The sequence below is a fragment of the Emydura macquarii genome, unplaced genomic scaffold (assembly GCF_026122565.2).
Source record: "Emydura macquarii macquarii isolate MOO-44397 ecotype Brisbane River unplaced genomic scaffold, CSIRO-AGI_Emac_v2 contig_1253, whole genome shotgun sequence".
Classification (NCBI taxonomy): Eukaryota; Metazoa; Chordata; order Testudines; family Chelidae; genus Emydura; species Emydura macquarii.
This window is the reverse complement of record NW_027131390.1, coordinates 64722317-64734800: the sequence shown is the minus strand read 5'-3', so window position 1 is coordinate 64734800 and position 12484 is coordinate 64722317. Positions and strand designations below refer to the sequence as shown.

At 36.8% G+C, this 12484-nt stretch overlaps 1 protein-coding gene across 1 annotated transcript in view; it reads right to left on the bottom strand.

Annotated features, from left to right (window-relative positions):
* Positions 1–1383: 1383 nt before the first annotated feature.
* Positions 1384–12484, bottom strand: part of LOC137153562 (collagen alpha-2(V) chain) — a 76639-nt gene continuing 65538 nt past the window's right edge. The window contains exons 46-49 of the mRNA XM_067549045.1: positions 10405–10696; positions 9099–9286; positions 6301–6540; positions 1384–4003 (exon numbers count right to left, since the gene is read on the bottom strand). Coding sequence (XP_067405146.1) covers positions 3857–4003; positions 6301–6540; positions 9099–9286; positions 10405–10696 — 867 coding nt within the window. The 3' untranslated portion in view covers positions 1384–3856. The remainder of the gene's footprint in view (positions 4004–6300; positions 6541–9098; positions 9287–10404; positions 10697–12484) is intronic.

Below are 12484 nucleotides of genomic sequence, written 5' to 3'. Positions count from 1 at the left end.
AACAATGGGTGTTAGTAAGTGGCCATTTGGGGAAAAAAAGAGAGACAAGGTGGATGAGGTAATATCTTTTAATGGACCAGCTTTTGTTGGTGAACTAGACAAATTTTTATACCATGCAGAGCTCTTCTTCAGGTCTGGGAAAAGTACTTCCACCACACCACTGGAAAATGCAAGGTGGAACACATCGTCTAGCATAAATAGTAGCACATATTGTGAGGAACTATTTAAGGTGGAGTAGCTAACTACTTTTTGCTGTGATGCTAGGAGTACCTTTTCCAGACCAGAAGAAGAGTCCTGTGTGGCTCAAAAGCTTGTCTCTGTCACCAATGAAAGTTGGTCCAATAAAAGACATTACCTCTCCCACCTTGTCTCTCTAATATGCAGGTCCAACACACAAGCTGATTGCAGGCTACAACTACACTACATTTGGGAAAAAAAGGCTCTTTCTTTGCCAGTGGCAGCCCTGGAACCTCACCTTCCCTGAGAACAAATAGGAGATGGCAGCCATTTTGAACACAGGCAGTTCTTTGTGGAATTCTATGAAGCAAACCATTATTTGTCAGCCTTGCTGAAGAAGAAATTGTCAGTAATGAAGAATAATGGCAGGAAGTGACCATTAATCTTTAAAGAGTTGATTCAAATGTAGCCTATGCACAAGCTTTCGGTAAGGAAAATTGAAATGTCTTATTTTGTTACTAAGTTCATTCATGATGATGAAATGGGGTACTAAATTTCTTAAAGGACCCAGCCTTTAATTAATTTTAACTTGAACTAACCAATTAACTTTTAAATTCTCAGAAATAATATTGTATTTTTGGGGAGGATACTCCACGTTCTTCATACATGACACAGTGGTTAAATCTCTGTTTGAAGTGCAAAACTCAGCCTCGACAATGGAACTGTGTGTGGTGCTTCCATATTATTTAGAAAAAAGAGATATAACGTGCATCCAAGTGTATGTGTATGCATGCTTTTGAAGAATTTGTTAAAGGACAGACACATGGATCTCCAACAACTTGACCCTCAATTAATTTTTCTGAAAATATTCTGCTTCACGGTGGCACAAATTTCTAGAAATATTGAGTCCCTGCTGGCAGTATTTGGGCATTATTTTCTCGTTAATCTCCAGAAATGTCTTTAACAGAATATTACATTGGGACACTTTAGTTAAAGGTCTCCCCTAATGAAGTCACAGAATGCTCAGGGAGCCCCCATCAAGGAAGTGCTTCAGTACAGCATGAGCATCTATTAAGAACATGAATAGAGAGGTTTGGTAAGAACAAAACGATCATAATGCATCCTTTATACCTAAAATCCATCTGCTCTAAAGTATGCTGGAGGGTATTATTTCTGGATTATGTTACTCCAGCTGATGAAGGTCAGAGACTAAAGTACTTTAAATCTTGAAACAAAGTAAAAGATTCATCCTTGGTTTACTTCTCTTTATTTTATGCCTCTGAATAAACCCCAGGACAATACCATCTGACAAACTACCACCAGTGAGCAATATTGACATTTCTGATAAAGTAGTATGTACTAAACACTGTTCATCACAGGCATTCAGCCATGATTAGATTGCCCATCAGCTCTGAAGGAACCTATCCTGCAGACTTTACTCTAACCAGATTTTAATGGAAGTTTTGCCCTAGTGAAAAATCACAGAACTGAGCCTTTGTCATAGAGACAGAATAGATTATGCCCATGTGAACCTCTGAACATTTTTGGGGGTCACTGTGTATATCTACTGTATACAGATGTGCACACATACACACTTAAAATTTACAGTGATAGAACAATTACAATTTTGGAATGACTGATTATTTAAACATTCATTTTTGATTATCTTGATTACTGCACGTATAACTTTGGAAATGGTCTATATATTACATTTTTAACACCAGAGATCATTTAAACTGACATACTGATTTGATCATCATATTTTATTCAATCATGAATAAAAATTCTGTCATCCTGGACTTCCAAAGAGTATAATCTTGGCAGCTTTAATAGGATAGATGATGATAATTTGGTGCAATTTGACTTCTACCTTGTGGATTTGCAACAAAAAAAAGGATATCACTCAAAATTTCCTCTATAATCCAATATATAAAATATTTTAGGTGCACATTGTACAAAACACATAAATCATTTAAAACAGCAACAAAAATATAAAATAATTCTGCTTTCCCCCAGCAATGAACTGATATGGGATACGTTGGAAGGAATTTTACAAAAAGGAAACCACTGACATAACAAGAAGCATGTATTTAATTAAATGCTTTGCAAAGATACATGAACAAAGCTATGTGCATGGCTTTTCTTTTGGGATAGCCCTAGCTGGCTTTTTTTTTTTTTTTTTTTTAAAGAGACAAACAAAACATTGGCGAGCACAAATGCAATAAAGAAACAGAAAAACCCCCTCAAATTATGTTTGCACCCACACGCTTCATGTAATAAAACATGTTGGTATTACAAAAATTTCCATATAGTGTATGACCAACAGATATAATGCACTGTAACACTGTTTTTTCAAACACTGGAAGTCTAACAGCTTTACTCTTCAAAACAATGTTGTTGGTAAATATCTTTATTTCATCAGGCTTTTACAGAAGTCATTTTAGCACCATCACTTAATTTTTTTTTTTTTTTATTTTTATTTTTGCCCTGCCTATCTCCATATTTGGAATTACAACAGAAGCATATAGCACCTTTTAGTATCTAAAATAAAAACAAGAATATTAAATGCATCCCAGCTTTTAGAGATGAGGTAGCTCATGCTAAGACATGATGGATCATTTTTTGCCCTGACAATTCAGGGCTCATAGGTCAAAATTACTGGTGATGCATGACCGGTTGTCGACTAAAAAGTCATCTCTGCAACAGTGAGTCTCTGACCCTTTGTTCTGATACACATGTGAATGACTGACGACACAGGTAAGCTGACAACAAACTTATGACATTATATGTAATGGCTTATTAGATTAGGCAAGTACTGAAGAAATCACTTGGGTATAATGTTTTAGACATATTTAAGAGTACATACTCCTCCAAGTGAAAGCGTATGGAGTTATGTACATACATTGTCAGGAGGGAGAAGGACAGACCCTTAAAATTCAAATGTAGACCTACTCAAAGATTAACTCCAGAATTTTCTTATTTCATAAAAGTTTATGATGCTGAAGGGATTTTTTCTGGGTCTCATAAAATACAAGGCCATCCACTTCTGTGTAGACTATTACATTTACATAGAATAGTTAAGCCTTTCACTAAGGACAATACCAAATTAAGATGGCTTCACTTGAAAAGCATTGTTCGATTAATGAAACTGATTTTTTGTGACTGGCTGTTATACTGGCAAGAAAACAAATACATTGGCTTCATTTAAACAGCGTGGGGGAAAAGCATATTTGGTTGCAAATGTTATAAATGAGAGTTCACAAAAGTGCTCTACTTTTCTGTTATTTAATCTGCATCCAAGCAAAAGAAGTATTCCTTTGAGTTTTACACAGCTCCACATTTAAAACTATCAATTTAGAATACCTATACATTTTGAATTACACTCAAAGAAGGTGAGCATAAAAGCCCCACAATTGTCATTCAGAGTTTTTTAAAAGGGTAATCATTGGTCCTTTTTAAAGTGTACTGCTGCACTAGAAAGTTGGTTAGATCATTTAAAACTGAAGGTCTGTAAGTAAAATAAATATTCTGAAGGAGGCCAGGCATTTAAAAAGAACTGTACATACAATGCTGATGCAATATCAGCCATTACTTCAAGAGTCTCAGGATTAACTTCCATCAGTCTAAGTTCTTGAGTTTAGGTGGTGGTGGTGGTGATGGTAATATTTTCCTCTTTCTTTTACACAAAACAAACAGGCCCAATCTCAATGCCAAATTCCTGGTCTGTACCACCAACGTCCACTGGGGCAATATCTATGATAGGTAAGCGTGCCACGTTCTGTGTTCTGTATTCAAAGACAGTCTTGCCCACGTTCCCATTACGTTTCTAAAAAAGAAGTGAGGGAAATGTTACGTCATGGTTCAGGGTCATTTGAAAAGTGCTAATAAGTAAGTAAACAACACTAGGTAACTGTAACAGACAGTCCAGATGTCGTCTTGTATTGCACATTATTTACTGAAGCTTTTTAATTAAAAAATAAAAAATGCTCGCCCATTTAAGTCATCAGCTTCAGTCTTGAGTCTTAAATAGCAATATTACTGCCCTAAAATTAGATTAATTTTGAAAGTAAAACAAATTAATTTCTGTTTGATGTGTTAGTATACATAAATACTGCTATGTATAAATAATACTGGGCTATATTTCTATGCAATCAAGCTGAAAGTGAAGTTGGGGGGGGGGGGGGCAGGGAGGCATTCTCATTCATTCAAAAATAAAATCTCTTCTTCTTTTCCTTTATGTCACTTTTCCTGGTGAGGGTTGTGGTGGCAGCATGAAGAGTAGGGAGGACCAGACTCCTTTTCTTCCGCAACATGTTCCATCTTCTCTTAGGGGATTCCCAGGCTTTCCCAGGCCAGCCGGGAGATATAATCCCTCCACAGCATGTCATGAGTCAGCCTCGGGGTCTCCTCCTAGTGGGACATGCCTGGTATATTTCCAAAGGAAACCAAACCACCTCAGCTGACTCCTCTCAATCCAGAGAAGTAGCAGCTCTACTCCAAGGCTCTCCTGAATAGCCGAGCTCCTCATCCTATCTCGGAGAGTCAGCCCTGCCACCCTACAGAAAAACTCATTTCCACTGTTTGTACCCACAATCTCATCCTTTTGGTCATTACCCAAAGTTCACGACTATAGGTGAGGATAAGGACATAGATTGACCTGTAAATTATCTGAAAACTTAGCTCCCATGGATCGGTACAGTGCCCACATCATTGCTGCCGCTGCACTAATCCACCTGTCAATCTCATGCTCATGCTTACCATCACTCGTGAACAAGACTCCTAGATACTTAAACTCTTCCACTAAGGGCAGCTGCTCCCCTTTCACCTGGCGAGAGCACTCACTTTCTTCTGGGAAAGAACCATGTCCTCTCATTTTATATAAAAAAAAAATTATACAGAATACCAGGACTTGGATATCTAGGCTGAAAATGGTATGGTACAGCAGGAAATTCAGAGCAAATATGGTTCTAAAGAAAAAAAGGTGTGAGAGCTGCAGAATAAGGATGATAGACTTTAGCAAACACAGAACACTGTTAGGTAAAGCCCCAGAGGAAGAAAATCTAAGGGAAAAAGTAGTTCAGGAGAGCTGGTGGTTTCTCAGGGAGACAATATTAAAGGCACAATTGTAAACTAACCCAATGAGAAGGAAAGATAGGAAGAATAGTAAGAGCTAATACAGCTGCATCTGAAAATCAAAAAGAAATTCTGCTAAAAGGGGAAACATGGACAAATTGCTAAGAAGGAGTACAAAAAATAGCACAAGCATGTACGGACAAAATCAAAAAGGCTGAGGCACATAATGAGTTACACCTAGCAAGGGACATAAAAGGCAAGAAGACGAGGTTCTCTAAATACATTTGAAGCAAGAGAATGACAGAGCAAAGTGTAGGTCTGCTATTAGTGGGAAAGGAAAGCTAATAATTAATGACATCTAAACACGAAGGTGTTTAATGCCTATTTTACTTCAGTCTTCATTAAAAAGTCCTGATGCTCAACATAATTACTGTTAACAACCAGGGGAAATAAATGCATGCCAAAATAGGGAAAGAATATATTAAATTTTCCTAGCATAAAGGAACTAGCTGAAGCAAGCTCAGAACTTTCCAGCACCACATTTCAATGATCTAAGCTGTTTCTTATTTACATCGTGGACTTTCTCTCCTTTCCAGTTCAATCTAAGTAGAGGTATCAATGGATTAGCAACTGTACACGATATCTATTGTCCTACTTATTTGGCACAGAAACATTTAATTTCGGATTTATCTGCATTTTTTGGGTGATCAGCACAGCAGCAAGGGGGGGGGAAGAGTGAAAGGAGGGAAGAAGAGACACAGACCTTGTATAATAATAAAAAATAGTAACTAGTAATTAATAATTCCTCTAAATTGATCAGAGTTCAATTGTGTGTACCTAGCTCTGAAAATCTGGATCAAAATGTCTTTTCCACCTGTAAATCCTATTATTCTGACACCCAGGAAGGATTTCTGTAGTATTATTACATTAGAAATGTAAAATTCTGTAGATTTTTTTCCAACTTGAGAAAGATCTGAAAATATTAAAGGACAAAAAAAATGTTTTCTCTATACCACATTATGAAATTAGTTTTGAAACGGTAGAACTTACAGAGCAGCTGTCCTGAAGGACTGTGTATCTAAATCGATTGTTTCCTTCTGCTTTGATCTCAAGGTCATTAGCCCCCTTAAGAATGACAGCTTTCTTCAGGTTTTTAGACTGGTCATCCATATACCCTATACTGTTTTTACAATGGTATGTGATATTCTGGGAGGCTTCCTTTGACAGAAGGCGCAGAAAGGTCATTTGGGTGACAGCTGTATTGGGTGACTCACTGTCTCCATAGACAAACTGCAAAGATACAAGACAGATTATCTTAGGTTACATGAATTCATATAAAGTTTGTGGATGTAAGTAATATTAATGGTTTCCAGATGCATCAAGTCCAAGAATCATTAGAATTCTTTAGTAATTTGCTACAAGCTGAGTATCCAGAAATTGAGGCCACTTTGGAAAATTTTGGCCATAACACGTAGTACCTTTTAAGCTAAGGCTCTGATCCTCCACTGAGCGCCACATGCACATCCCAATAGATCCCTATCAAAGTTAACAGGATTCTGAATGGGCACAAGGGTCCAATGTGAAGAAACTCAAAGCAGCATTAGTGCCTTTAACATTAAATGTAATAGCTCATTATAGCAGCCTCAAACTATATAATAGATGTCAATCACAAAACATTTTTAATATGTAACTATTTTATTGTAATTCTAGGATATTATTTTACATATATTTATTCAGTAATATCAACAGTAACCAAAAAAGTTTGAATATATTAAATTAGCTACACTTCCACCTGCGGATTTTATCAGAACAAATGACTTAGACTGGAGCTAGAAAAAAGGCTTATATCTTGTGACCTTGACATTGCACATTGTTAGCTATTTGCACTCTTCTCTGTGAATAATCAGAAATCAGACATTTTGCTAATATTCTGAGTTTTTCCTTCCTTTATATTTTTCATTTTATTCATATAGTTTGAGTGACTGCAGTGTAAAAATGTAATATTGGCTGGAAAATGTATGCTTTCCACAAACCAGATAATGTACAAAGAGGAGGAAATTATTCTCTAGCTGTAATATCTTTTTATAACATATGCTAGTTATACTCAGTCAAGTCTGGAAATTTCTTTTCAACTACCAGTCTCTAGAGTTTGCAAGTGAATATTATGAAGGTTATACTGGTATCAGATCTGATTGTGTTGCCAAAATATTAAATATTCTTTTACGGTGTTTTTGGTGGTGAACTCTACCTCCCTTCCAGCATCTGATAATTGCTTAAATATCCTCAAATCTGTAAAATATTACTGTGAGATGCTAGTAACCACAGCAACTACTGCCTTTAATGCCCCTCACAGGAATTCTTCAGAATGATCTTCAGTGGCCCAGGAAGTGAGTGTTCCGAAGCTCATTCTGGAAGCCTGGTATTTTGTATGGTGATGTTATATGAACATAATCAACAGGAGTTTTGTCTGCATAGGGACTGCATGATTAGGCATTTTGATTCCAACATTTTGTTTGTGCAACCACATTTTTGGAAAAGAATTTAGGGATACAAAAGGAAGTTTTATATTTGTGAAGAGTAAACAATATTTTTGAATCAAGTAAGTAACAGCTTGAATGCCAGTCAGTCTGTCTTCCAGTATTTATAAAGTTCTTATCATAGAATGATCTGTTCAGAATAGTAGGCAATATCCAAAAACAAAACAAAAAAAGAATCTGGAGAAAAGCCTTCTCACAGGGTGGATTGATTTAAATCAAAGCTATTTAAAATAGCAAGCAAGAAACTTTGATTTAAATAATTGATTTTACTCATGTTTTGCATTTGTATTTTTTAGTTAGTTTTTAAGGACAGGTTGATTTTCATTGGTTGGTAATCTTTAAAACATGTTGATTTTCAACTAAATATAGCCCTCATACTGAATTTGGTGCTTCTTTTTGCTAACCAGCAGGATACACTATGTCTGTACACATTTATTTATGCATGTATGTAGTTTAATTTACATTTATTCATATTCTTAATTTTTACATTTTTATTATGTTAGAAAATGGCAAATAATGCATTTATTTACTAGATGCTGCTTGGTTTTTCCACTTGTGATTTGTATCAAGCTCTATTTGGATGGAAATTCAAATTCAATTAAAATGCACAAAAACAGAATTTTATTTTATTTTATTAAATAAAACTATATTAAATGTGCTGTATACATAAGAAAAATCAGTTTGTCAAAAGGTTAATCAAAACACGTTTTGTGTTTAAAACTAACTGATTTATTAACCAAAGGAAGTATCTGCAGTTAGTGAATTAAACTGATTCTTTCTGGCCACTATGTCCTTCAGGATGTTAAACTAGATCCCACCCTTTCACACCTAGTTTTTATTCATAGATTGGCAGAGGTTTTCCTGCTTTTTCAGTTCCCAATCAGTTTCTTAACTTTGAATGAACTAGTCATTGAACTGATATAGTTGAATAAACTTAAATAAAGAAAATATTCTCTCTGCATCTACAGAAGAGGTTACTGTTATCAAAAGCTGGTTTAGCATTTCAACAAATTATGGTTCCAGGTCTTAGCCAGTGACTTCAGTGGTTTGACTTCCTTCAAAACTTGGTAGCAAATATATACCACTTACTTACTATTAATTTTTGTACTTAATTTGAATGATTTCAATAGGTTATAATAAGTTTGGGCCTTAATACATGCTGTCAATTTCAAATTTAATTTTAAATGGGTTTATTTAAAAAAACAAACAAATCTGTATTTAATTTAAATAAAATTATCTTATTTAAATGTTAAAAAATCCATTACAAATTTTATCACCCCTATTTTATCCCAATTAAATATATTTAGTTACCTGTGATCCCCTGTTCATATCAAGGCCATACCATACAGGCTTGAGGTCAGATGATCTACTAGTCCACCATGTTTTGCGTGGTATGCTAGATGGATTTGCAGAAATACAAGACTCTCCAGTTTCCATGTTGCAGTAGACTTTTACAGCATCTTCAACACAACCCTGGTTAGGGTCAATCCAATATTCCCCTGCAAAACACAAAAAATGTAATATCTGCTATATTAGTAAAATTCCAGAATTAATTAGGGAGTTACAATTAAGAATCTCTCTAAGTATAACAAAACACGAGATTAGCATTTACCTTATACCTTTTATTTTGATGCCTCAATGGCTAACCTGTTTCGCTTATCAATAAATAACTTGTGTAAATATATTGAGTATGATGTAAAAACCCTCTACTTGTTTTAATATGTACTCAAGGGATAAGTTCAAGCACAAGAGTTGGATCAGTATTTTAAGCACTTTCAAATTGGGGTATTTAGAACCCAGATTTTGCTTAAGCCCGGTGCTTAATTTGTAATGAAAGAGCTGCCAGGGTTCAAGCAATTATTTTACTTTAATAACTGATGCAGCAAGCCCAGAGGTGCCGGGGCTATGAACTGCCAAGCCTAGAGGTGCCAGAGCTTCAAATTAAGCACTGCTTAAGCCCATTATAAAAGCCCTTGGCACTACTCCAGTGGAACAAAGCAGACAAGCCTAGCTTAATTGGCCACTGGATCATTCTCCCTTCATAAGGGAATACTCTCGGGGCACGGAGCCAGCATGGCAGCTCCTATGCCATTCCTCTCCTAGTCATGGTATAGTGGGCACAACTGTGGAAAAGGGGAAAGGCTGGGGTGGCCCTGCACCAGTTCTCAGTTACCAGACAATTTTTATGGGATGCTGGGAGCCAATGTAAATTAGAGTAATTCCAACACACTACTCAAAGAACAATGAAGTATACAAAATTATACTGGGTAAAGCATAACCATGTTATTTTAGCAATTGAATATATTATGCATCCAAGGACAGCCTTTGATGCTTAATTATTATTGGCTCAAACATGCAACGTACTGGCTTATCACTGTGATCGTACATACAGGAGTGGCACTCCAGTGAAATATCCAAGTGCCTTACACAATAAAATACTTAAGAATAAACAACATTTTTACAAGAGGTTTTGAGCTTCTTAATTCAAAAGACCTGCTGTGTATGACAACTATTATCGTAACAATTTATGTCATGCATGTTTTCCCACAGATCCTAAGAAGAGAATGGCAATACACACCAGGATACTGCATGATTAAATGTTGCATTTTATACACACCACTTTTCTTGGATGGATGACAGAGCTTTAGATCATCACAGGTGCGTGCTGGGTGTTTCTTGGAGCCATCAGGGCTCCGCATAGTTTCAATCTGGCTACTCAGTGACTTCAGTGTGGCATGGACTCCTGGGTCAGTTTTATTGTTGTCATCAGGGGCTGCTTCATCTTCAGTGAATTCTGGTAGTGGATCTGCCATACTGTCATCAAAGTGGCCCATAATATCACCGATGGCAGCTGTGAGGTGACCTGGGGGACCTGGGGGCCCTGGGGGCCCAGGGTCACCTGGAGGACCCTAAAGATAAAAGCAGCAATAGGGATACACAAGATCCTTTCATTAGACGGAATGGAGAATGGGACAGTATAGTCAGTAAAAAGACAGGCCCCAGCCAAAGCCTCAGCTCCAATCACCCTCAAACTTAGGGAAAGTTCAGATCCAGAGTCACACTTCACAGCTGACTCCTGCCTCTAAGAATAGAGATAAGAGAATAGACCTACACATATCAGACACTGCCTCTTAGGGCATGTCTACACTACAGCTTACGTCACTTAGGGATACGAATAAACGATCCTTCTGAGCGACACAAGTTATGCCGACATAAGCGCTTGTGCGCATGGTACTATGTCAGTGGGAGAAGCTCTCCCGCCGACATAGCTTCTGCTGTTCACAGAGGTGATTTTATTATGCCAATGGGAGAGCATCTTCACCAGACGTACTGCAGCAGCACAACTGCATTATACAGCCGCGCCACTGTAGAGCTGTATGTGTAGACATGATTTTACTATAGCTCCTCCCCTCCCTCTGACTTCTCTGCTTCGCCTGCTGTGCTAGTCTTGATACCCTCTCTGGCTTTTTTCTTCGCATTCCTGTCTTGATGCTTTTTATGTGCTGCTAGGGGTGCATGGAATGGCCTCCCAGTTTCAGTTCTCTAAACCACTACCCTCTGCCCATTCAAATTTTGCCTTAAAGCTCCTTTCTTCCAAAATTCTGACAAGTTATTAGCTATTAATAATTACATAACTACAGCAACAACCTTAAGTTATTACTTTCTCTGAATTTCCCTGTGTACCCTGCCTCTCAGCTAGTAAAGCCCTTCAGGGCCTGGACTGTCTCTAACTCTGTCCTGTACAGTTCTGAGCATTTTGGCCTGAAATTCAGGAAAGCTTTTTAGCAAGTACGAAGGGATACTGTGCTAAAGCAGGATCTTTGTTGGTGCAAAACAATGAATAATGCATTCTATAATGGGTCAAACCAAAATGTTGATCTGAAGAGCCCTGAGCTTTAGCATCTGAATTTTATGGCTCAGGGCTATTTCTAATTCTAAATTTGATGCTGTGGTACCACCACAGGTACAATGAGATTTGGATGTAAAACTCCCTTTAATAGTAATTAACCAGAGTTCAAAACTAATGTTCCAAATGTCCAGTCAGGGGCATGCCCACCATCTAATGCATTTTGTGTCTAGGAAATATGGCAAGAAATGTATTTCTTAATATATTATTGTGAATTTGTAACTGACATTAAGTATTGAGAGACAATAAAAACAGAAATGTTAATATGAGATATCCCACCATACTGTCTCAACTATATATCCGAGCTATTTAGAGACAAGCTATAATAATACTCTACTCAAAATTCTGAACTCTGCATTCAGTTCATGGCATCTCAGTGGTAGCTGAAAGATAACTTCAGACAACAGCTATAAAAATGAAAAAAGATATGAACTGATTCAGACATAAGGAACATAGGAACTGCCAGGAATTCTTGTGTTATGAGACAGGGAGAACAGCAGTTCCCAATCTGCCTACTCTATCATTCATTAAAGATACTTTTATCAGGTCTCCTCTCATTCATCTTTTCTCCAAAGTAAATAATTCACATCTTTTCAATCTCCCCTCATATGAGATATTTTTCAGGCTTTTGATCAGCTACTCTTTTCTTAACACTCTCTAAGTCTATCCTTTTTGAGATGCACACAGAATTCCAATGAGGCTGATTTATATAAAGGCATTATAATGTTCTTTGTTATTATTCAGCATCCCATTCCTTATTCATCCTAACATCCTGTTAGCTTTTTTGACT